This window comes from Copadichromis virginalis, linkage group LG9 (assembly GCF_057382275.1).
Source record: "Copadichromis virginalis isolate Kocher_CV1m ecotype Utaka linkage group LG9, C_Virginalis_male_GT1.1, whole genome shotgun sequence".
In the NCBI taxonomy this organism is placed as follows: domain Eukaryota; kingdom Metazoa; phylum Chordata; class Actinopteri; order Cichliformes; family Cichlidae; genus Copadichromis; species Copadichromis virginalis.
In genome coordinates this window covers 11,334,321-11,361,256 of record NC_140626.1, presented here as the reverse complement: position 1 = coordinate 11,361,256, position 26,936 = coordinate 11,334,321, and the positions used below count along the sequence as shown (strand labels likewise).

General features: G+C 40.6%; 1 protein-coding gene across 3 annotated transcripts in view; it reads right to left on the bottom strand.

Annotated features, from left to right (window-relative positions):
- The window catches only part of vav3a (vav guanine nucleotide exchange factor 3a), a 91,678-nt gene that overhangs the window by 21,703 nt on the left and 43,039 nt on the right, over positions 1-26,936 (bottom strand). For all 3 annotated transcript variants that reach the window (XM_085467743.1, XM_085467744.1, XM_085467745.1), the window contains exons 3-16: positions 25,140-25,198; positions 24,909-24,974; positions 22,203-22,311; positions 21,139-21,240; positions 19,918-19,986; positions 19,072-19,175; positions 18,666-18,765; positions 18,299-18,394; positions 15,983-16,051; positions 14,829-14,915; positions 14,657-14,742; positions 13,150-13,282; positions 7,690-7,799; positions 1,496-1,597 (exon numbers count right to left, since the gene is read on the bottom strand). In XM_085467743.1, coding sequence (XP_085323869.1) covers positions 1,496-1,597; positions 7,690-7,799; positions 13,150-13,282; positions 14,657-14,742; positions 14,829-14,915; positions 15,983-16,051; positions 18,299-18,394; positions 18,666-18,765; positions 19,072-19,175; positions 19,918-19,986; positions 21,139-21,240; positions 22,203-22,311; positions 24,909-24,974; positions 25,140-25,198 — 1,292 coding nt within the window. The remainder of the gene's footprint in view (positions 1-1,495; positions 1,598-7,689; positions 7,800-13,149; positions 13,283-14,656; positions 14,743-14,828; positions 14,916-15,982; positions 16,052-18,298; positions 18,395-18,665; positions 18,766-19,071; positions 19,176-19,917; positions 19,987-21,138; positions 21,241-22,202; positions 22,312-24,908; positions 24,975-25,139; positions 25,199-26,936) is intronic.

Here is a 26,936-nt window from a genome sequence, read left to right as displayed (position 1 = left end):
GATGAAAGCAAAGACTTATTTTCTTATTTGGAGAGCGAAGCAGGAAAGCGAATGTAACCTCTTAAGCCCTCCTTCTACCTGAAGAAACATCAGCGACAAGCGTAAGACAAAAATAAACAACCTTGAGCTCTGCGAGTAACATTTAAATTAAATTCTGAAATACAATAAGCCTTCTTATCCTCATCACTGGACCAAAGAGAAATTTAAAAGCAACTTTGTATTTGGAGAGCAAATAAGAGCAACTCAGCAAACACCAACATTATTTCAACTCTTTTAACACCAAACCCACTTGAATCAAATTAGTGTTTGGTGGCCTTTTCACTAAAGGTGACAGCCTTTGACAAATGGTGGCAGCTACAATAATAACAGGTACACCATGGTCCCAGTCCAGGGACATCTGAGATGTAAAGCATTAAAACACGAGGAGATCACGCTTTGTCTGTCGCAGAAAGAAGCCAGAGTGTTACAATAGCTCCCCTGCTCTCACGTTAACCTACAGATAAAATTGATGCAAGGTTAAATTCACAATCATCTAAACATTAGGCAGCAGAAGAGAAATGCTGTCGATCCAAAAATGGACTTTCTTAAATCAAAATTTTGTTTCGGCCCTGAGAATTTCTGCCAAAGTAATCTCTGTATCTTCCACAGGCAGACACAGAATGCAAATGAGCATGTGCAGAATAAGTGTAATCACTCTGGCTTCTTTCTGCTTTGAGGAATTTGGTGTGTTACAATTACCCACACTCTCCCCTACACAAGGTAAAGTAGATCCCAGTCTTGTTTAAGAAATACTTTAAAGTTTTAGAAAATAATCTTACAGTCACAGGATAAACGTGACTTCTCAGTGACTCCATTCAAATGCATACACACAGCTAGAGATAAATGAAGAGCTCTGGAACAATAGCCGTAACACAATACTCTAAAGGAAGAATAACTATTAGAGGAAAAACTTGAGGTATGATAAAAGATGCAGTCCAGCGTCCTAAAAAAGAAAAGATACACTTCAGACATTTTTATTATTCTGTTGGTGAATCTGCTGCATGGCTCTGTATATTCACAGTGCAATAATCTTGTCCCCGTTCCACATCCATTGCCTTGAAGAAGTGCTGAAGTGTGACAGACATTTTTCTTCACCGTCTGTGGAAGGTGAGACCACTCAGTCGTTCCCACTGTGAGAGAGACCATGAGCCGCGGTCCTTTGGGTGCCGATACCATTCAGTGAATTCAAAAGGAACTTTGTGTAGCCAAGGCACATGTGCAGAGAAGAAGAGGGGCAAAGGCAAAGTGACGAATAGATTGTTAGGGTACACTGGAGAGGAACAGGAAGAGCCGAGGTCTTTCAAAGGAATCCTGACAGTTGTCTGAAGGGAAAGGGTCCACAGCGCCTCGGTCTTTATGTCTGCCAATAGCCTCAAAGCAGATTTTGTTCTGCTTGTACAGTGTGTGTGTGTGTGTGTGTGTGTGTGTGTGTGTGTGTGGGATAGCAATCTCTTACCTAAGCAGCATGTGGCAAGAATTGCAGGAGGTGATTCTTTCAAAGGTGTGCATACGAAATTCATGGTGGTTGTTGGTCGCATTCTCTGGCCGAATGTTGGATCTAAAAGAGATACAATGCACGATAAATACTAGATTCACAGACATCTCAATTTACTCCGTATAAACCAGGCACATCGGGCACTAATGTAATGCTAAACTGCAGCTTTTGACACCACTGATCATTCCGTTCTTACTAACAGATTACAGAAATGAGATGGCATCACTGGTTTTCATCATACATTGCACTTACTTAGAATTCATATTAACAACCTCATCTGCACCCCTTCATACGTGGAGTCCCCCAGGGCTCAATCCTAAACCCATTCTGTTTTCTTTATAAATGTTACCCTGGGTCAGGACGAACATGTATAAAGGCTGATAGTGTCCAATTATGTGGGTTTTTTCTATCTTGGTATGTTTTTACTGTATTGGCAGTGTGTTTGGGATCATTGCTATGCTGAAAAACTGAGCCACTGCCAATCAGAGGCTCTCCAGATGTCATTGTATTGTATTGGTGGATCAAAATCTGAAAATACTGAGTTCAAAATTCTATCAATTTTGAAAGACCTCCAGCGCCACTGCCTGAATACAGCCTCAACCCATGACAGAGCGTCCACCAGATTGCTACAGATTGTTCTAGATACTAACTATTGTACCTCACTACTGACCTCCTCCATACATTCAATAGTTTGAACCAAAAGTTTCAAATTAAGATCTTTTGCAAAAGATTTTCAGTCATGTTCTTACCAAATTTGGCATAGCGCAGCCTACTTCAGTTTTTTTCCACATTTCTAAACATTATTTATCTGTTTCTTTAGATACTGTTTGCTACTGAAGTGGAAGACCTCTATCTCTAATTTTTTGTTCTCCACTTGTCTAATTTCCTCAACTTTTTTGAGGGTAGACTGCACACCATGCAGAGATGCAAGTCTTTGGCTAATAGCTCTTTGGGAATTAGCTTGTTGTTACAAAATTACCGTTTTATTCCTGTCAAACTGTGTAATCTTTGGCATTTTTCATAGATTCAACAAAAAAATGGGAACAAGTTACGTGTAGGAGGCTAGTTACAAAGTGCTAAAGATACCATTAAAATTGATTATTTGCTGAGGTGTCTGGAATCACAATTTAAAAAAATAATAATAAAGAAGTGCGACTCCATGGAATTAAAAAAAGAGGGGTAGCTCAAGACTTTTGCACAGTACTGCACAACAAACTTTTGTTTAACTCTAAGCCTACAAGTTATGGATGTACCTGATTAGCAAAAATCAAACTATAATATACAATGACCACTCTTCAGTCAATTAGTGAATGAAAATTAATTCTTGCTTGCTCCCCTATTTGTTACACTTTCCAATCAGCTGCGCTCTTTGATGAAAATGTTTCAAAGAACAAAAAAGTACATTTTTTCCCCCACTTATAATTGCAGCCAACAAACTCCTCCATGGCTACAGCAACATTTCCCTGACACGCTTCTTTGAAGTGGGAAGGAGAGAATTGCAAGCACACAGCCAAGGTCTACTAGGAGTGAACACGGGAGGTGTTCTCGGCCCCTTGGGACATGGTTGCATGGGTGGGAGTACGGAGGAAAGCAAAAAGGAAACAAGAAAAGAAAGACATGTCTCAGCTTTGTCCATATATTTATCTTCCAGAGGTCATCTCTTTGTTTTCGGCATAAGTGTTTACATAAGAATTTAGGTTTTTATGTACAAGTGCTTAATCTCAGACTAAGGTAATGGGCTACAACATGCTCAGTGGAAAACAGGACAAACAGGGCTGAGACCGAATAAAATAGCAGAAAGGGGAATTTCAGTGCTGTCTTCTCTTCTGTACCCGGGTCAACCAAGACATCAGCTTTGAGGTCAACACTGTCACTGGCTAGAAATTGTGTACCAGAAGAAGGAGGTCTGCTTGAAAAATACAGAATTTAAAATAGATGAAATTTGTAACTGTGTCATTGTAAAAACATTTGCACAGCTTCATTTTTTCTTCGATTCGAAGCTTGTAAAGCTATCCAGTGCAACATTGTGCAGCGTAAACCTGACTTGAAATTGAGCCTCGATTTTAAAGACTTATAAACTCACAGTGTGACTTCATTTGAATTTATCTTCAAGGATAGAGCCCTTACTGTGTGCTGTTCAAGCAAAGGTTTATGTTGAATTTTCATTTCCCTGCTTCGGTACATACACGGTGTGACCACCTCTCGTGGCTGCTAAATCTTAGTCAAGCAGTAAATTCTGGGTGGTTTGGACACAAAGGCAGCGAGTAAGAAAACAACTGTTCACAGATCATCTATTAAGCATCGCCGTGGGAGCGCGTCGCTGTTTGGCAACGCCTCTCAAGTCTCATAGCTCGTTAGCTGAGCCCCAAATATTAATCAACCAAAGCTCCAGTTTTCTCAGTTTCACATCACTTCATGTTTTTGATCCTCACTTCCTGATACCTTCTTGAAGATGTTATTTCACAGATTTTGTCCTATTGTTGTCTGTTTTTTTTTTATTTTTATGTTTTAATTGAGGCAGAGCCTGCAGGAGAAGCAGACTGTTGTCAACTCACTACAGTGAGAAGTGTAACAACAAACTAATACAATAACAGCTGCCCTATGCCATCGATCTACAGGAAAATGTAGTAATCCACAGATTTAATGACACTAATGTTTATTTAATGATAATAAAACTGATACTGCTTCTGTATGAAGGGCCAAGAGTGCCAAAATGAAGTAAATTTAAAAAAAAAAATCAAAAAAAATTAAAATCTGTCAATAATTAATTAGAGATAAATACATATATTATTATTTAAATGTCTTGATGCATGCTCAGTCATCCAGGTAAGTAATTCCCAAAAGGTGATTTACACCTACAGACCAGTGGACACTCTTTCAGTGATAAGGATGTACACATCCTGGACAGGGAGGAACACTGGCTTGAGCACGGAGTCAACGAGGCTATTTATGTGAAAAGGGAAAGACCACCTCTGAATTGAGGAGGGGGCCTAAGGGTACGTCTTTCACCATCTTACAATGCTGTGACTGACATGGTACTCATGGCCATTGATCAGTGGTCTTTGATCAATGGCCATGACGTGTTTGAGGGGAGTTATTATTTCACGTCACTATGAGCATTTAGTAACACATGAAAGGAAATCCTGTTCGTGTATTACTCACCAGAGCATGTCGCATAAAAAGAGATAAAAGAGGCAAAACCATGCGCCATAGTCAGGAGTTAACATGGGCAGGATTTTTTCTTTGTTTGTTTTATTGGCACAACAACAGGACTCAGGTGTCCATAAGTTGTTGGCATCTGTCCTACAGAGGAAAATGTCTGTACTTTTGTCATCTCTGCTACTATTAATTACTATATTAATTAATTAATTAATTAATTACATATTTAATTATATTTAATTATGTATTTAGTTAATTCATTTTGGCACTCGTGGCCCTCCACACTTCTGAGGGGGTGTTGGTCTTTTACACTTTAAAGCCACTTTCAGCTGCTCACTTATTCACAAGGGGTCACCACAGCAGGTAGCGCCGCATGTCTGATTTGGCAGATAAATACTCACATAAAGTCAGCACCACTAACACTGATCAAATACTTCGTATATTTATGTAATATATTTACACATGTTTACTCAGCTGGAGGAAAACCAGTTAGTGTGTGAAAACATCTGTATAATCTCCTCTGTGGCTCTGTAGATGTCATATTCATTTCATCAGTGTTGGTGCCCAAAACTTCACTAAATATAACACTGTCCTGCACTGTAATACTTCCCTGTCTAAGCCTCTGCCCTCAGTGTTTTTCTTTCTCCGTTTTGAAAGAGGGATTCTGGTGCACCTCTTGGTCTCGACAAATAAAATTACAATAATCCTGATTAACAGAATCACAGCTTTATTTCATGTTTGAGCCCCGTGCTGTTACACTGTGCATTATCGCATCATTGTGCAGGACTATCACTCATGCTTGGTCAGGACCTGCAGGTTTCACATTGTAAGGCACTGGGTAGGCCCTTTTAGCATCGTTTGTCAGCGTGCAGTGACTCCAACAGAGTTCAACTGGAGTCCCAAATGCAACAAAAAAGGAAAAGTCAGATAAAACAGTAAAGGTCAAGTGATACCAAGAAGATTTCTGCAGGATTTTTCTATTTTATTCTTTCACACAATGAAAATCGGCCCTAAAAAGGCACATCACTGTGCAGGGGTTCTGCTTGTGTTTAAGTATGCTGAGACGGGGTTCTTGGCCAAGAGTCAGTGTGTGAAGTTGTCACTGTAGATTGTCATCATACTTATGTGACAGACACGTCATAATATATAACAATAACTACCTGTCTTCACCAGCTCCTCTCCTATATGCAGTCTCCCATCTACCTAACAGCAGTGGCACCGCCTAATTTTGCTGTTCTGACGATCAAAACAATCACAACAACCTCAGTGATTTAAAAAAAAGTTTTTATAACAGATTGGAATAATAATTGGAATAATTACAGATTTCAACTTTTACTCCATCTCAGCAGAGGTGGGAAGTAACAAAGTACAAATACTTCATTATTGTACTTCAGGAGAATGATCAGGTGTCTGTACTTTTACTTTCACTCCCTACATTTTGAAGCAAATAACTGTACTTCTACTCCTTACATTTTCAAAACGGGCTCGTTACTTTTGCTTTGACATTGAGGGGAGTCATTATTAAATGGATTTGAGCCTAAACAGTAACACATGACTGGCAATCCTGTTTGTGTATGAATCACCAGATTTACTCATTTTCCTGTTTACAGATAAAGACATGCAAGTACACAACAGAAAATAGAGCTATTTTTGACTTTCTTTCCTTTTCTCTGTTCATTTTCTACTTAACTGATTCAAGCCGAGTACATTTATTAGAATTGAAATGTATCTACTAATATTATTTATTATTACATCAATATACCACAAGGTTCAGTTAGCCTTGCACAAACACATCAGGTATAAATGTCCTCGAAAGAGCTACTTTTTACTTTCTTACTTTGATTGCAGAGAAAATACTCAAAGTTTTCACTTTTACTTGAGTAAAGAAGTTGAATCAGCACTTCAAATTTTAGTGGAGTATTTTCCAATAGTAGCATCTGTACTTCTACTTAAGTACAGAGCTATCTGTACTTTCGGCACCTCTGCATCTGATATTCTTGTGTCGGCCCCGAATCACATCTTCTACTAACAATCTTGGTATTATTGTTTAACAGCATTTGAATTTTAAACATAACATCTCTGAATCCATCCAGTCCTGTATCTTACATCTGAGAAGCTGCAAAAAATCTGAATCAGCCAATTGGAGATTTTATTACACCCACTTTAAAGTCTGAATCACGAAATACTGTAAATGTCATAAAATTCTTTGTTTTTTAAATGTCAACTGTTTATTTAACCTTCTGACAAACTAAAAAAATTAAATTAAATTAAATATTAATTTGCACATGTGGGTTTTAATTGTAAGTTTTAATAATTTTTGCTATATCTGACACTTTGTGCAATTTATTATTTTAAATGTATTGTTCATTTTTTACACTAATGATGCAGAGGTCTACATACAGATTACTGTAACTCGTGTTTCACGTGGGCTTCACAGTCCTCCCTAACCATCTTCACTTAGACTGAAGTATGCAGCAGCTAGTGTCCTTGTGTGGCTGCATTTCAATGATTATAATGAAATATGAAAGTAACTGTGTGTACTGTGTGATGGGATAAGACTCCATATGAAAATAAAGTCTGCTTCTTCATGTAATAATGTAATACTGCCCTTCCTAGTATATTATCTAATTGTGAGTCAGAGAATACAGCTGGTTGCGTCTTCTTTCTTGGCTCTACAAGTGAAGCACTAGTTTGACTTTCTTGGAACCAGTTTGCCACTTTGGGTAAATATGAATGCATTTCAGGGTGAAGGGTGGTTGATGCGGTTGACACCTGATGTTTTAATGAAACGCATCCAAGTTAAGCTTTCTGAGTATAAAGTTTCGTGTTAGCGCACACTATCGTCTGTTCATCTTTGTGTCACGGTGTCAAGTTCCTCATAAATGGAGATGGAGACAAAGTTCCTCATAAATCAAGTGGCCTAACTTGAATAACAGGACTAAAAGCGCTCGGCATTTTGATGTCCTGACATTGTTGTGACGCAGCTGCTCACTCACATGGCCATGCTGAACTGTTCCAACCACTTCTTTTTCAGGTCTTTGGTCTTGAAAAAGAACTCAAAGCCGCTCTGGCCCTGGTTATGAGTGAGGTAGAATCCGTAGGACCACTGCAACAGAGAAAAAGAAAAACACTTGACTCACAAGGTGCAACAATGCCAAATAAAAAAACGGAGGGTTTCGGAGAAAGACGAACAGAGCGGGAGAGAGCCGAATGAGACAGGATGCAGGGAGACAGATGGAGACAAAGAGATGCAAAATGAAAGAGGGATGCCCCAGGGAGAGCAAACACAAAGGCTGAAGGGTTGGAGGGCAGAAGAAATGACAGAAAGAGACAAAACATCGAGGCAGAGCGTGAAGGAGAAAATGAGTGCGAGGTGGCTGTGCCATATAACTGCTAGGCATCAGACTGCATGCACAGACCCAAGTAGTGAACAGGCCTGTAATCTGTTACCATTATCCACTTCAAAGGCTAAATATTAGTCCATTAGCCTCTGTGTCAACACAGGCATCTGGGGTTTTTTTAGACAACATTACAAGACAGGTGCTCGAGAGATGCACTTTTTATGACTCGCAGTTGTGGTTTTGAACTTGTAGCACTCAGTTCTGAAAGCTCAAAACAAGCCAAACTCACAGCGCTGTCAGCGAAGCACAGCGGCTCATCTTCTCTATTGAATGAAAAGAGAAAAGGAAAGCAGCGCTCTACAGAAGCATTCCCAGTGGACACCAACACTTGCACTCAGCAAAGATATCATCTAGCTACCAATTTGTAAAGAGAAGCAGGAGGTGCTTGTCTGTCTTTCTGTCAGTTCCTATGCTTTTGCTTGGCATTCAAAAGGATTACACACCAAGGCTTATAATGTCAAATATTTCTTTGTGGATCTTGCCAAAATATCAATTATTTTGACCCATGCTTATATCTTTGTCATGTGAATCAATGTCGAGAGTGAACTGTGGTATTTCAGAAAGATTATAAAATGCTAGAGACTAACTGGTGGTGGAGTTCAGACCCATGAGTACTCAAAAGTCATTGCTACATTAATACATGAGTAGATCTACTCGATACTCATGAAACATATTCAAAATTCACTCTTTATTTTTTCCCCCGTACTCCCGGAAACACTCCATTAAAGACAGAAACACCTATGATAATTAGCAAAGTGCCAGCTACAACACACTGACTTATAATTAAACATGTAATAGGCAATTTTTTTGCGAAAAGCAATATACTGTATTATTTGACAGTGTTTTGGGCATTTTTATGTGACAAAAAGATGTAACACTGTGATATTAATGATATAGCCACTCACATGTTTATACAACGAAACAAGCCCAAACATGTCTGAGAGTGAGAGCTGCATCCCAGCCTCACAACAATTTAGCATCTAGAAAGGGAGCAACTACAAAAACCTTCTGTATTATCAAAAATTGCAGTATTGCAAATTTCATTAAAAACATCTTGATACAATATTGAGGGAATATTGTCCAACAGTAATGTTGACAGTAAAGCAGTAATCTTTCCTTACAACTAGCTGTTTACACACTCAGAAGATGCTAAGCGTCATTAGCAGTAGCATTAGCATTTACCTTTTTGAGATATAATCCAGCCTAATTTGAACTCTGTACTAGTCTGGTATTAATGTAGCACTTTTTGATTTTAGCTGAGCACTCAAGAAATTGTGGCTACAAATCCAATCACAGAGCCTTTTTATGTGCTCTGTCTAAGATTCACACGTGTTGGATCTACTGGAAGCGATGCAGTTAGTCGTAGCCAGGGATCAAATAACCGACCCTTTAGTTCCGTGCTGCCTCCTGAACCCCAGCTCCCCCTCCTGATCATCTTTTGTCCTTCCCACCCCCAACAGGTCACTCCCTGATCCTGGTTTAGCTTGAGGTTTCTTCCTGTTAAAAGGGAGTTTTTCCTTTCCACTGTCGCCCAGCACTTGCTCACAGGGGGTGGTCAAGTTGTTGGGGTTTTCTCTGTATTATCGATGGTCTTTACCTTACAATATAAAGCACCTTGAGGCGACAGTTGTTGTGAATATTTGTGACGCCCTGCATGTAATTATTTGAGCTTTGATTATTTGCTACAAAACCGTAGGCTATAGCATTGAGAAGTTGGCTTTCACACAATGACGGTAATTTGGCAAAAGTTTTCTTATTGTTGTTTGCATTTGGCTTATGAGTTAAAGGAGTTTAAGACTCTTTTACCTCCAGATGACTTGCACATAAATGCCGCTGGTTTGATGGAGGTTCTTATTGCCACTTCCCTCAGACACCACTGTCACCTCCATCATCTCAAACATAAATATGTAATCAAACAAACTGCTTTATATCCATCAAGTCAGAGGTAAATGACACAGAGTTGGCTGTAAGTTTCATAAAATATAACCATATAAACCCATATGGGTCTAAGCTTCCTAATGTCTGCTATTTACAGCATCATTATTACCCAAATCACTGTTTCTTGGAACGCCTTAGATATCATTCCTCATTATGATTGGCAATATTTCCCCCACTTGGCATTTAGTATTCACCGTGTGTTTGTGTGTAGTCAGGCCCAAAGCGAGGTTTAATGATAACACCATCTGGGAGGAGGCAGACTGTTGTAGTCCGACACTGTGTCAGTGTGATCCTTGCAAATGAACAAGACAATGTAAAACATGTGCTGGAATAAGCGTGCACCAAATTATTTAAGAAAGATTCTTTGCAGCTGATTATTTCATTGTTTATGTCGCGAGCTGGAAAGATTTTTTGCACAGAACCTATTTAAGCAGCACATTCAGGGACTCGCGGCACAGACGGCAGCACCGGGGCGGAGAGGTTGCTGTTACAGGTGGTTAGAAAATAGCTGTGAAGAAGCAAGTTGAGTCAATTTCGTGAACTCGCATTTAACTGATAAATTGTTATGGCGCCTCATTATGCAGAACTAGCGCTGTTAATTGGTTTGTCAGGAGTCCAACGCGGTTTCGGAGCTTTGCTGACTCAGTCGTAAAGAGGCGATAATGGGCTCAACAGTGCAAGACTTGCCTCCATTATAGCTGACTGGTTGTTATATCAGATTGTTGTTTTGTTCTGTTTTGTTTTACAGCACAATAATAAGCAAGTTTTGTTATTATTTTATTACTTTTTCACATCGTCTATTACAGCAGCAGAAAAGCCACAATGTAGAATGAAGTCGAGCTAGGACAGACTCGATGGCACGGAGCCCTGGGTGAAATTAAATGTCATCTAAAGCTCTTTTTAGCTGTTATAAAATCACTGTAACTCACAGCTTAAAGTGGGTTATTGCTTTCTGAAAGATGATAACACGCCATAAAATTAAAAGCTAAATGTTCAGGGCATATTTTCTTATTCAGTTAATGAAGCGGATCAGTGCGGCTTCAACGGGACTTAGTCACAATCATACTTCTCTGTCAGCTGTGATGTGTCAGGTCAAAGAAGTTGACTGACATTTTCTTCCACAAGTCAGTCTCCAGCCTAATCAACCAGTTTTTAAAGCGCTTAACACGCTTGTTTTTGTGCAGCTGTGAGGAATAAACCCTGTGCGGCTGGTAGAGACATAAAATGCCAGCGTTGGTTCATTTTTGACAGCTTGATTGAATTGTGGCTAATGTTTCCGCGTGTCTGTGGTACAACATCACCACTGTGGCCTTGCCAAAAGTGGAATAGAGTTACTTCTTTTGGAACCAAAGAAAGATAAAACAAAAAGAAAAAAAGGACTGAGAAATGCCAATATCTTTCCTGAAAGTAGAAAAGCATGTTCCTTGGCAGGTACATGCTAGCTGAATTCACCTGAGAGACTTATTCATGAGCAGTGTGGGGGGGTCCTCGCCTGGCCATGTTCTACAACATTATAAAATTCCTCATGTCTTTACATAATAAAATCTGAACACATCTTCTCAATATTGATGCACCATTGTGTTTACTGTATTACTCCTGAGTGATTGGTATATGTGATGTGATGCACAGTTCTTCTATGTATTTGTTCACTTTCCCAGTTCCCTGACCTGATATTGAACTGCTTCTCAAATACCATTAAACACTGCTGGAGGTCATTCAACAGCCAGCTCTTTCTTACACTGAACGCCTGTCAAACATAAGTACACCTAACATCTAATAGTATTAATTAACATTATGTAGTATAGAGTCATGCGTACAAAGATTCTCAGTTACCTGTGTTTTATTGAGACATGACAAATCCGAATGTCGGCAACAAAACAGCCCGGTGTTATTTTGGCTCTGCAAAAACCTCATTTAAAATCACGTTTACCTCTTGTCCCTATTTATAACCACATACTTTTATTATTATTGTTCAAAGATTTTAGAAAAGTATGGCTGATGCCCAAGAAGGGCCTGGGTTTGAATCCACTGGCTGGAGCCTTTCTGTGTGAAGTTTGCACGTTCGCTCTGTGCCTTCATCCAACACTATTCATTCAATTTAGTTCAGCAGTTGCCTCAAGACACTTTATTTTGTAAGGTAAAGAACCTACAATAATCAGATGACCCCCTGTGAGCAGGTACTTGGTGACAGTGGGAAGGAAAAACACCCTTTTAACAGGAAACAGTGCAAGGTTGTGCATGTGAGCATGCAGCTGCCTCGCTCTCTGCGTTAGCCCTGTGACAGAGTGGTGACCTGTCCAGTGTGCACCCTGCCTCTTGCCCTGTGACAGCTAGACTAGGATCCCACATCAGCTCTTTATGGGCCCTTCAGCTTTCCACTCTGTGAAAGCTTTTCTTATTCAGATTTCTTGAAATCATTAGAGCCACACTGCTTTACGAGCTGTAATTTCTGCACTTTGTGACTGTGTTGCGCCTGCAGCAGATGCCCATATAGATCCAGGTTCAGCTCATTGCTAGTGATTTACCAATTCAATATTTGGATCAGATACTGGTTCAGTCCAGACTCACAAAGCTTGATACAGTCTCTGACACAAGGGGGCCGATCTATTCGTCAGTTCTGTATTCTGTGTTTGCTAAGCAGCAATGCACCATGTGTTAGTGGGAGAGCTCACATAGCGAGGTAACATTAAGGGGTTTGTGGTTTGGAGGCATTTTCACACCTACGATACCAGTGGTTCTCCTTCATATGTTTGCGGTAGTTTTTCATTTAAGCGCACGCTGTGGTCAAGCAAGTTGACAAGATTTGAAAGCTCTAATGATTTCCCTATTGGCCTCTCTCTCTCTTGTTTTGTTTGGTGTAACACATGGGAAGCTTTTATTACACCTGCAGTAACATAACGTTTGTCATCAACTCGATTAATATCGATTCACTACACCTGTCTGCTGTCAGCTACACGTGACATGCCAGTGTGTGTGTGAACACACTCACACCAACAGCAAAGCTAAAGTAAGAAGCTAAAGCTAAAGCACGATTGTTTACTATTTAATAATGATACAAATTCAGTAAATGCATCTTAGACATATTTATTGGCTGTTCGTGTCTGTGTGTGCACAGACCTTTCGGTTCTCTTTGTCCGACGTGGGATTGTTGGTGACTTTGAAGAGGTGCAAGTCGATCACTTCTTTCATCTCGTAGTTGTCTCCTCGCCGCTTACAAACAATGACCGCAGCGTCAAACAGGAAGATGTGCCTGCAATCCAAAAATGTTCCAGTAAATTCAAGCACATCTTACTTAATAGTTCATGTTATTCACACCGAGGAGTTATGTCAAATTCAGTATTTAAAGCAAAAAGTGATTTTTATGATTCTAACAAGCTTGAAGGTCAATATTTGGTATGACCACCTTTATTCTTCAACACAGACTGAACTCTCTTTGATGATCTTCTACCTAATCACATGAGCCAAGGTGTGAAAACAGGTGAATTAGAACTGAAGAAGCTTCTCGGATGAGAGGTGAAACGTCTTCAAGCAACTTAAAGAAGTCCAGACGCTTTTCTTTCCAAGCTCCTTAGACTACGATGACCTGGATGACTGAGAACCTTCACAGACATATGTGTATTCTGGCATATCTCAGCCTCTTCTCCCTGTTTCTCCTCCTTAAGAATGGCTTCTTGACAGCCACCCTTTCACTGAGACCATTTCTGATGAGACAAAGGACCGGATATATCTTTCAGGTCTGGTGTCAGGCCTTTACTTTCTAGATTTTTGCAAGATTTTCAGATACGGTTCATGTGCTGTAGGTAGTAGTTTGTGCAGGTACCACTCTATTTTTAAAGACATGCTGCACATCATGCTGAGGTATGCCACCTTTTTAGCTAACAACTCTTTGGGAGTCAGTTTGTTGCCACTGAAATACTATTTCATGTCTGTCAGACCGACTCAACTGATTCACAGTATCAACTAAAGAAATCAGAAAAAAATCCATGTTTTTAAAACTGGTTCTTTGCTAGGGTGTCTGCTTTGTGTTGACACAACGCTGGTTCATCTCTTGGGTGAAGTGCCCTTTTTATGCTTGAATTGTTCGCAGGTCAGTGTTAAGTGGTTTAACAAATAAAGCAAAAAAACATTCCTGTGAAAATGTTCAGGTACAAGGACTGGACTGAGTGACAAGGCCTGGAGAACTATTACTCAAGACAAAAGAAAGTCTGGCTCCTTGGAAGCAAAATATAAAGAAATGAGGGGTGACACGAGACTTTTGTAAAGTAGTGCATTTGGAAGCAGCCGGCTTCTGCAGTTCCTGTAATGGCTTTGCAGAGACTCTCAGGCTGGCTGTTATTTTAACAGGCAAATTTAAGTTTCAAGGCGTAGCTAACAATACAAAATCTCTCTAATGGAAAAAGACGCCCAGCCCAGTTTCATCTATATGACTGGTTCAATGTTATTGTTAAGCTCCTAAAGAACAACAGCATAAGCTAAATGCTCATAGCATGTGCTTTGTATTAACTGAGTAATAATACTTCACTGGCTTCAGTTTGCACAAATCTCACAGGTTTAGTCTGAAACAACAAGCGTAACACCTGATTCCATTTCGACTGCAGTCATCCAGCCATTCGCGGCATCTCACCTGTCCTGCTTGGCTCGTTTGTCCACCGAGGCCACCCGTACTTCCCCGTCAACTTTGGGTCTCCCGTAGTTACTCAGACGCTGATTCTGCAGGCGAGAAAAATGAAGGTTATCTGGAGGAAAGACATTCTGAAAAGCTGTCAGTCATTATCTCAAAGAAAGCTGTACCCTACCAGATTTTCAATGGATTTCTGGTACTGATCTATTTCTCGCAATGTCTCGTTGTCCCTCTTGACTTCGTTAACATACTGCGCCAAATCCTACACACACACACACACGCACACACACACACACACACACACACACACACACACACACACGCACACACACACGCACACACACACATGCACACACACACACATGCACACACAAAGGAAAACAAAGAAGCATCTTTTAACTTACTTACATACGGTACAGAGTATCCAGCTGTGCCGAGGAGTTTGTTTCTTTTATGTGCAGTTTTATGTCTCTCTGTTCCAAAAAGATCTTGTGCAATGAAATAAACTTGACTTTAATTAAGCTGAGCGTTCAGCTTTACTGAACAGATTTTCAGGGTTACAAAATTAGGACTAAACACTGCATTCACTGAAGGCTTCTTTATTTATCTGCAGTTACAAAAAGTCGAGCAAGTGAAATGAAGTGGAACTTTTTATGGTAACTTTATTAGATATTATATGGTGACCCCTGAGGTACAAAACACACAAAACAAAGCTGCGTTTATTGTTTACAATGGAACCAGAGTCCCCAAAACACATGAACAAACTAGGCAATTATATTCTGAAATGTTTTTCTTCATGTTTCTAACGACCACCTTCAGCTCTCAAAACACAATTATCATGTCAGGTACCCTAAACAAACATGAACGCACTGTGTTTCTTACCAGAAGGAATTTTGAGTACAATGTGAAGTAAAATCAAAATAACATTTTCTGATATGAGCTGGTTTTTTTGTACATTTTATTAGCTCTTGATGGGTTGTTCTGTGAAACTAGTGTTGGGGGTATGTATTTCTTCATCTGCATTCAGTACTGGGCTTGAGTCTTGAGCCAATCTGCTTCCGATTGTCATTTACTTTGAAAGTGGAAACAGCAGATGAACTGAAGGACCAGATATCTGGTCCTTCAGTTCATCCACCTACTGTTCAGGCTTATACTGAAGCCTCATCGTTTCTCATCAAAAGAGCCCATGTAGCTTTGTCTGCACTTACCTTTTTAAAACTCTTATTTCTCTTTCATTTTCAGGATTAGTTTTTGTACGTTTTGGGTGAATGGCCCTGTTCTGGACCTTCAGTGCACCCAAGGATAAGAGCATATGAAAAGAAAACGTACCTTCATTGCATCTAAGGCGGTCCGTAAATTCGTCTTCTCAGTGCCATCGTGGGTGTGTTTCACAAGCTCCTGTTGGACAAAAAAAACAAACCACAAACACAAAGTAGATAAAATGTGAAAAGGAGGGAAAGGCTGTGAATCATAAAACAAGGGTTACAGAGATATACACATGCCACACGCCACGCGTGGACTGGAGGCTTTAGCTTTCCAGATACGACAGGAAAACGGCCGCTGTGGAAGTGAATCAGATACTGCGTATGTGTGCACTCATCTATTGCAGGAGTGTGTGCGCAAGTAAGTATCTGAAATTGCTTGGCGGTGCCTCGCCGCAGCGTAAACAAGACATCTAGACCTCGGCGGCAGAGGATAAGGAAGGATGCCATGCATGTCCTTCACACGGGCGCACACCCACTGTGTCCACACACACTGAGCCGCTAAGGGAGATATATGTGTCCGCTCGGCGCTGCTGAAATCCCCGGTGTCAGTCAAGCTCGACCTGGGCATTATTATCACTAGCAAGACGACAGAGGCCTATTTATCAAGGCTTGCTCCCACCTCCACGCAGCCCCCGAGATACACAGTAAGGGTGTGGTCACACTGATATCGGGGGCCCGTGCACGATGGACTCATTCAGGGAATCGTGTCGCTGCAGGTACAGCGGGAGGGGGCCCGTGATGAGCGGAGGCAGCGAAGATGAAAGAGCAAGAGATTGATGAGAAAAAAAGAGAGAAAGAAACCAGCTAAGAGAGGTACTCGGGGAGCGAGAGGAAGTGACAAGACATTAGTTGTACAGATTCTGGCTGTCACCGTGTGGGAAAGTAACTCAGCGGATGCTTTATTCGCTGCAGCTAGCTATTACCCGGCTGTTCCGAGGGGATCTCAGCCCATGTTGACACAAACAGAATCACTTTGTTCCTACAGATATATTTTTTTTATTTTTGGCGCTACTTTCTTGTTGCTTTTTATGGAACCCTGTTGGAATAAGCACATTTCTGCCTGAAAAAAAGGAGTAAATGAGCGCTTCGAAGTGAAAGAAGCAGCGCACGCGTCGACTTTGCTGTCATCCAGCTGCAGACGCACAGATGACTATAATATTAATTGCTTTTCTATATAAACCCTCCTCATAGATTCAACACGTGCACACACACAGCTATCATGAAGAGAGGAGAAAGCATGATGGAGACATTGTTAACTGTCACACATTTATGCATACTCTTCCCTGCAACACAACTGGTTTGTCTCTGGGATTGTGTGAAATGTGTCAAATATGTCCAAATGAAAATAATTGAAAAACTCAACAGGCCATTATATGTGGTCCATTCAAAATGTATTATAAAAGACAAGGATGGCAAGGTTTTGGATGATTAAAAAGGCCCAAATGGGGAATGTTTTCGTTTTCGGTGACACATTAGTAACTTGTCGCTGAGTCTGGCCGAGCTTCCAGCGGTTCAAAATAATACTTCCCCTTTCTGTTTGTTCGTCTCGCTGCTTATTTATCTTGTTCTGTCTGCCGCTCTCCCTTTCAGTCCCTACTTCACTTTATCTATTTTCTCTCACCGCCTCCTTGATTGTCTCCATCAGATGACAATTACGTGCGGGTCGTTTGAGACTCGCAGTCATCAAGGAGCTACAGGAGCAGAGAAGAGCCCCGGAGCCTGAGCAGTGAAGGCAAAGAGGAGGGGAGCAAAGGAGAAAATGTGGTCAACACTGCCTCTGGTGGTTGCAAGGAGTAGTGTCAGGGAGTCCACTTGCTTATAAACTGATTTTATAATCGAGAAGGAAACAAACTTCTCTCTCTCTCGGTCACAGGGATGCAGCTGTAAACTCGGTGAGCTCCCTGTCACTTACAAAGACATCCACGAGAACAGTAACTGTGCAGCTGTGAAGCAGGTGCTTAGGTAGAAATAAGAGGACGCGCAATTAGACAATCCGCAATCATTTGTGAGTTATAGCATCTTTTCATGTCTCTTTTATCCCATACATTATACCACAAACTGCATCCTCGCCTTATCATTCTGCCTATTTAACAAAGTGAGTGACACAAAGCAAAGATGACACAGACATAGAAAAGTATCTTAATCTCCAGGGATACACATTTAAAATGTATTTATAGGCCAGTCCAGGTTTAAAAAATATTAACTCTGATGGTCTACAGACAGCAAGATGCTGTGTGAGGGCCTGATGTCATCTACGTGATACAAAAATAAAACATATTTTAAACACTATAAATGTTTACTGCAAAGGGTTCAAAGGTTTGTTCAAGAAAACTTGGGCTGAGATTTACAAGCGAGGATGCACTAGGACGGAGTACAGTACCTGCAGGAGGAGGTGGTACTTCAAGACTCGCTGCATAGGAACCACTAGCAGATCTCTCAGTGTGAACTTGCCATAGTTGGCTCTTTTTGAGCATTCCTGCACAAAGACAAGGATCAATAAAATACTAAATTCACTTTGAAAAAATGGTTTTATTTTACTTTCTAGAAGTAAATGCAAGCAAACTCGAGCATCACAGCTTTTTAGAGTAATTTCTGCTTCCAGCTGCAGTGTCATCACCGGCAATGTCTCAGGTAGACACTTGAGGGCGTAGTCTGACCATCCTGAGAAGCTGTGGAAGCAAACAGCTTCCACTGCAGTGCACAATAACCACTCACTCATCCTTTAAGAAGAGCACAAAACTATTTACCTCTAGCTTCATGCGTACGTCTTCTCTGTTTTTGCTGATGTCATCGAGGGTGGCGATGGCTGTCTCCACATGGCTGCAGTATTTCCCATAGATCAACAACCTGGGGTAGATTTGACAAGTGAAGAAACTACAGCAGGACTGGAAAGAAGTCTAAACACAACATGTAGGACTTTAAATGTTTTCTCAGTCTTCACAGTGATGATCTTAGGTGCATACATAGGTTCACACCTACACACTGTTTACACAACACACAGAAACCTGTCATAACACAGCATATACATAAAAGTTTGCAGCTTCTTGGATGTACAGAAAGAATTATAAGAGCTTTACAGAACTGTTAAAGGATTACATAAAACACTAAATACAATAAACTACAATGTTTTTAGATAAAGTTCCCCGTGTGCACCTCTCTTTGAAAGTGATGAAGATCTGGTAAAGGTTCTGGGCACTTCTGTGGTGGACTGAATCTTGGATTTCCAGCAGTAAACACTTGTGGACTTTAACCAGGTCCTGAACAACAACAAGAGCAAATCTTCAGTGCTGATCATTAAACTCCTGCATCTAACAATTTCTTTCCCCTAAGCTACAGATCATTCCAAGAACTCCATTAATGATCTATGACTAAGAAAATCATTAGAAATGCTCATCACAGCTCACTAAATGTTGAGGTACCACCCTCAAATATGTCAACACACAATAAGAATCTTTGACCAAAATTCTGACTTTAACTATATTCATTTAATTTTCATGCTTCATGTTTATTGAGGTTAAAAAAAAAACCTTTTTTTTTTATTGTATAGGCCTGCAGCAAAACTGATATCATGTTGCCTTTGCAAACCTACCTAAAAACTAAAGACACTGCTATTATCTTGAGGTGTTCTTGCTACTTTCTGGTCACTGTTAGCATTTCACAGTCAAACAGTGAACGTAAATCAATCAGTCAGCATATTTGATGTCAGTATGTTGGCATGTTAGCATGCAACACAAAACAGTGACCTGTTTTTGGACAGTTAAGGCTCTTAAATAGTAGTAGTAGTCTCTTTGTAATGTTAATTTAATGCACATTTAAAAAAGGTTTAAAATCTTTTTTTTATTGAATTTTGCCATGTAGGTGTGAAGCTAAGCCATCATTCCTTTCATTATTTACACTTCTACATTCCTCCTATTGTGACAGTCGGTGGGGGAAAAGACCATTTAAAGGAGAATTTTGCAACCCCCTCAACAATGACCGCTTCCAAAGGCGTTGACTTACCGGAATATTCACAAACACCTTCTCCATCTCAGCTGGGGACAAGAACGTGTTGAGGGGAATCATAAAGTGCTGCAGGAGAGAAACACAGAGAGGGAATGAATGAAGACAAAGAGCCTCGTTCCTCTAGAGTAAGAGTGGGAAAGTCATTTTGCGTGAGACGCTATTATATTATAGGGCTAAGTTGCAAAGAGCTGCAGTCAGCGAAAACAAGCAGGAGCGTCTGGGTCACGACAATAATCTCATTTTCAGAGTTTGCAATTTAATGATTTCCTCTCAGAAAACTCCCACAGTGTAGTCACCTCTACATTTCAAAGGAGCGGGCGAGCACAAACTAAATTCCACCATCCACTTCATATCGAAAGTCATCTACTGAGGCGCTCCTCTGGGAAATCAGGCGAGGTCTTTTAGCAGACGTGAACGTACACAAGAGGTAGAAGACAAGTAGTCCAAGACAGTCCTGTAAAAAGTGCCGGGTAAGGTGGAACACATCCACAGGCGAGCGGCTGCTCTCAGAGCTCTCTGTTAGGGCGTTTGTTGGAAGGAGTGCTGGGATTACATTTTACTCACGGCTAATTTCAAAAATATAAATACATCCTTCACCTCGCTTCTTTCTCTGGGTGTGCGGAGTGTTACACCGCTTTTTTTTGTTTCCATTACACCCGAAAAGAGGACATTACAGTTTCACAGTTTCTCATATTGAAGGTGATAAAGAGGCCAAATTGATTTCCAGTCATCCTTCGTAAAGGGAAACAGAGCGATAATACTTCCACCTAATGAAATAAAGTTAGTTAGACTGACACCAATTTATGAAACAGTGCTGGCAACCTGGATATTAGTGAAAGATGTCCAAAAGCGCTTCATCCTATGTTCTTTCACAACAGCTTTGTGGGTAAGTACTCGTCACTCAAGCTAACTGAGACACACTCGCTCAGCAGGTTTAATAGAGAACTCTGGAGGGCCCGCAGCTTCAAACTAATTCAGTCATGTCACATTAAACCTGTGATCAGGGGCCGCTTTTTTACTTCTGAGATGTAACCAAATCACAATAACTGGCAGTTATAATTCTGATTACTTCAACGAGACGATGTTTCCAAGTATCGCCAGCGTACAAACTCAGCATGGGATGCAGATGAGATTACCTGCTTAAAATTTCAGTCAGCACGTAGCAATGTGAGGAAGCCTGGGCTGTACAATGACAACCACCAGTCAGCCAGTGTGTACCTTCTCTATAGACTCCAGGGTCTCAGTGTATTTCTCCTCTGTCTGCTTGATCTCTGTCAAGCAGCAACTCCTGATGTCAGTCTCTGCTTGCTTCTGGAACGCCTACGCACACACGCACACATTATACACTTGAATAGATACATTGATAAATAATCACTTAAATTTAAAAAATGTATATTTGAAATTTAAACAGCATTTTAAAGGCATTCAGAATCTGCTTTGGCACCAAGGTTCATCTGACTTTCTTTCAGTGCTTTTGTTCAAGTTTGCCAAGTTTCAGAAGAACTCTTTTGAAGGATATTTCAGATGGAAAGATAAAAGAAGGCCAATTTTTATTTTGTAAATTTTCAATTCCAAGTTTCATGGAAACCACAAAGCAATGAAGACCAGCTCCACATAATCAAACGTCCATTCAGAATTCAAAAAAGTTCAATTTCTCAAACTATATTTTCTCAAACAGATACCACATTCTGAGCATTTCATTTTTATTGCAATGACTAATGTTTTAAATGGTTTCCAAACAAGAACCTACAAAAAAATATGCCATCGGTGCAGGATGTGGTGTTATTTTTCCATACTGTCCCCAATGCTTTTACAAACCACACATTGCATTACATTTTGCCTGAAACTGCCCATAAAAGATTTATTGAGCTTAAAATAAGATGTGGTCAGCTGAACACTTGGAGACACAAGTAGGGAAGTGCTATCCATGTCTGATCCCATCACCTAAGACAGGGGTAGGGGAACTCCAGGCCTCAAGGACTGGTCTCCTGCAGGTTTTAGATGAGTCCTTGATCCAACACAGCTGATTTAAATTGCTACACTACGTCCTCAACATGTCTTGAAGTTTTCCAGAGGCCTGGTAATGAACTAGTCATTTGATTAGGGTGTGTTGACCCAGGGTGATATCTAAAACCTGCCCTTGAGCCCTGGAGTTCCTCACCCCTGGCCTAAGACGTCAGATATGATGGTAGCATCACTTCTTTCACCAGTCTTTCTTTGCAGTCTTTGACAACAAGAACAAAAAAACACATTTTCAAGTGAAGTTACAGAGGTGGACAAACCGGAGGAGGGACAGCTTCTGTCTTCATCAGGTCCTCGTAGATCTCGCCGCCTTCTTCGTCATCGTACACACAGTCATAAAGGTCCTCCTCATCCTCCACTCCATTCTCACTGCAGGACAAATGAAAGAATAAGGCAGTGACACTGCATTACATCACGCTGCTGTTTGATCCTGAGTGAGTGGGATGAAATGGTTTTCACTTCTCTTGACAAGCACACACGGTTCTGGTTTTACAGATGTGGATTTTAATACCACACTACAAATCTTGTTAGAAGGGGACAAAACTTAATCCCTTGCTGTGAAAGTGGCTGAGGAACACGCAGACAAGAAAAGACTTTTATGTGTGACGCCACCAGCCTGTTCTGACTGCTCACATCGGAGCCAATTACTGCAGCCTTAGCAGGTGGGCTAACATGATGTGACTCAGTGTTTGTGTGCGTCTTCTTTACTTTTCATACATTTATTTTAGAACCAAATGTTCCCAAGTTCAAAGAAACCTAAGGGGATAATTGGACGTAAACAATTAGCATGTTTTATTAGGGTAAGGAGCAGGAGGTGAGGTCAAGGATAAGAGATCTACAGCATAGGTGGTGGACCATAAAGGAAAAAAAAATATTTCTCTCTGTGGTTTGCTGCTCTGTTTCACCTAATGTATTATTGTCATGTCTTATAGTAAAGGGCAATAACTCAAACAGAGACGAGACAATGTGTCAAAATTCATTTAGGACTTGAGGGTAAAGTGGGCCTCTGTAAGCTAACAAAGGAGCTACAGAACATAAGGTTACGTTGTAACCTTGTTTCTCTGAGTGAGAGACTATTTCTCAGTCTCAATATGATAGAGAAAGACAGCTTAGCTTGACGTTATCGTAAAAAGAAGATATAGGTAGAAATAATCTAATCTACTTTAATTCATCTTTATCATAAACAAAATATGTAAATGCTAAGCTGCACTTCCTGTTTTATAAGCAGCTTTTGTGTGAGGGATTTTGTTACTTTTGTTAAGAAACAGTAGTAAGTAGTAGTAAAAAAAAAACAACTATTTTTTTCATGCTAGGTTTGGTTAATAGTCTAGTACAAAGACTGATAGCCAACAGCCTAGCATAAGGCCTCATAGCTAACAGCCTAGCATAAAGCTTCATAGCTAATAGCCAAGCTAGTCTATTTCAATTTTAGTGTTTTAGTGGGCATTACTAGATATCTAGAATACAGAGAAATAATGCCCTTAACTATTACTTTTAACTTATACTATCTCTTCAAAAATTAGTGCAGTGAATTTAAACACTTTGTTAGCCTTGCACATTAAAACAGATTAGAACAGATGAAATCTCCAGTGATGAGAGAGAAGAATTTGCTCTTAATCCTAAATGCTTTGCACATATAAAGCTTTATTTTGGTTCTAGATGGGCAACAACATTGTATGCTTGGCTAAAAAAACCCAAATGAAATGAAACCTCTTGTTGTGTGGAACGGCGTGCGCGTGTTTCTGTTGTGTCCGTTATATGGCTGCTAAACGCTGAGCAGATGGGAGAATGTGGCTCAGTTCAGTGAGATCCAGGCTGACACATCAAACCTCCCGTGCTGGCTGCTATCAAGCCACTGTTTTGCTGTCACTACTCTTAGTGTGCCGCTTCCTTCTGTAGGAGCTGTCAGCGTTAAACACGGGCCAAACCACTGTGTCACTGTAAAGGTTTCCAACAGCATTTCTGCTGTAGGATTATGGCTCTCTGCTGACTTCAATTACCATGCAAGTGCCAGTATTTCTGATCAGAAACAGACAGGAAACTGCAGTGTTATGAGCTATGAACTGGAAAAACAGAGAAGCGACAAAAAATCTGTCCATGAATTGGCATCTGACGCATTCAGTCTAAACAAAAATGCATTCAAAAATCCATATCAGATAGGCCAGAGTCAATAGTCCTACAGCTGCATTTAGAGGAAGGCCTGTGAATGGGACTGTGCCAGACATTCTGTCTGCAACGGAGGAGGATTATGTCATGTTATTATTTTGTCCCTGCTTTATTTCCAAAGGTGAAAAAAAGGTTGGTTTTAGTTGGTATCGAACACCGACCGACCTACATTGGTTGCACGCAGTATAGCTAACACCCTCTCTATGAACTTTAAAGGGTATTTTTAGACAGAAAAATCTGTCATTTAAATCTGCTAAGTTAACAGGTGTCTGCAGAGCAGGGCTTGAACAACAAATGATTAATTCACAGTCCCACACACCCCACTTGTAGCTAACTAAGGAAAAGAGCGGGGCGAGTTGATGCTGAAAATGGCTGCCTTCCAGACAACACCCAGGGAACAAATGGCAGCTTTATCCTCACAGGCGTGGAGAGTTTTAAGAGGAAGCCGAACACTAAAGTAGAGAGACTGCGGTGCAATGGGATCACAGCGGTGAGCTGTCAGACCCCAGACTGCATCTTGACATGTGAAAGGTTTAATGACTGCATCTTGTGCAGCTATGCTGACAAAAGCTGTCTGCACACATCCGGAAAGACGTGTAAACATCTGCAAAAGAGCTCAGAAACCCCTTTTTGTTGGAGTATGCTCATTTTACATTTACTCAGCGTGCCATAATGACACACACATGTGCACATAAAGACTCACAAGGTTGCTGACTTTTTAAAATGTAACATGTGTATTAGAAATCCATCTTAAAATGTTCTTAAGGATATGGCTGGAAACAAAAGGGTGGAGAGCATACTCTATGAGGTCCTCCAGGTGGTTGTAGATGTCCTCATCTTCAACACTGTCCTCTGTTGGAAAGGGCCTGAGAGGAGAAAGCAGTCCGTGTTTTAGGATTAAAATACCTCACAAGCTTCCAGTGGCAGTATAATGCATCCATTACATTAGATTTTATTGTTCACTACTAAGATCACAAGATGCAATGAAAGAAATGCATTGTTTTGTATTAAAACATTTCACTTCCACATACCTGATTCCAGTCTGTTGTACAATCACAGTGTGGGAGAGTTTAGAAAGTGTGTCCATAACCTGAAACATAAAACACGTTTCAGGACATCACAAAGGTGCATTTCTGATAACAGACACACGAGGGCAGCATTTTCAAACACTTCTGTGTTGCTCAACAAACAAACTGGGGCATATTTTACAGGAACACGTTCATATGCTGTGTTGTTTTTACATCTTCATGTGGAATTATTTTTGTACTGCGTTGCCTCCTAAAATACTCACTTTATATTTAAATCAAATAGAAAAGAAACAAGGAACAGAAAGAGAGAAGAGAAGTGTAATACACACAAAAAAATATTGCTTTGGCTCCCAGTCAACAGCTGCAGCAGTACACCAACAACAAAGCAGTGTCACATGACCTACTGTCAGTAGGTGTGATGTAAACTGTGTGTCAGCTGAGGCTGTTAGTGTGATATGTCATTTAAAGCTGCTTCCAGTGTGTTTAAACATCTCTACCTGTGTGCGTGTGTGTGTGTGTGTGTGTGTGTGAGACCAGATTGACTAATTACCACTGAACTCAGCTGGCTGAATGTAGATATGTTATGTGAGTCAAAACTCAACAGGGGAACTCTGTTTATTCTCCGTTTTTGAAACCTGCCAAACGGCCCACAAACCTCCTTTTTGAGGCCAAGCCTGCACTCACGCTAACACATCACAGATATAATACAGATAAATTTGCCTGGGAGCTTTCTGAGATCAATACTGATCACACGGCTCCCTTCCCCCCTCCTGAAAACAGAGGCACTAGTGCTGCGCGATACTGCAGATTTCGGTATCAGTCCGATACCAAGTAAACATAGGGCCAGTACTGCCGATACAATACCGGTACTTTTACTCTATCAAGGCAGTTCATGTAGGGTAGAGCAGTGTGGTATGACTTATGTGATGAATCATCACTGATTTTCAAAATTTGATCTAATTTTAATGGACACTGAATCACTGTGATTTTTTTTCCACAATTACTTTACACAAAAAAACACATCTTTCAGCTACATCAGCTTTTCGTGTCTGGGGTTTTGGGGACCTGGAATATAAATGTGGGTGTCTCTACGGCACTTTGGCTCAACTTCTGTTGTTTAAATGTGCTATAGGCTATAAATAAAATAAATGTGACAGTCAACACATTTTTCATAGTGCATGTTTGAGGTATATTTTTTGATTTCCCAAAAATTAGTTTAACATAAATCAGCAGGCTACAGAGTGAACTTGGAGGACAGAAACAATGAATCCATCTCATCACGCTAGTATCGATCTGAGACCGATACCAGCGTCAGTATCAATACTATCGATATCTGGATCGATCGGCCCGCCTCTAAGAGGCACACAGAGAGGACAGACAGAGAGTGTGACATATGTGCAGAACTGTGGGTTGTTTTTAATACCAGTATCAGCTGGAAAGGATGTCTGATAGATGAGTCGTCTGCTGCTTATCATTTTCACGTGATGATGGAAATCTTGTGAAATCCTGATGCGTCACGAGCAGCAACACATTGAGAATGCGCAAAATAAAGAGTGGGAGGATGCAAAGGAGGCATTTCAAATCAAACCAGCAGTACTGAAGTAGCTGCCCAGTGAAGGACTGGGGTCTTTATGTGTGTGTCAGGGGGGATTAAATGGCTTGTTGGGCTACTTGGTGCTTCTAAATCGCTCACACCCTAAACATGCGTGTAGAATGTGCTATTGTTGTTGTTTACAAGTACACCTGCAAGCCACCTCAACCTTCACAAATAAGCTATGACAGCTTGACAGACAAAATCCA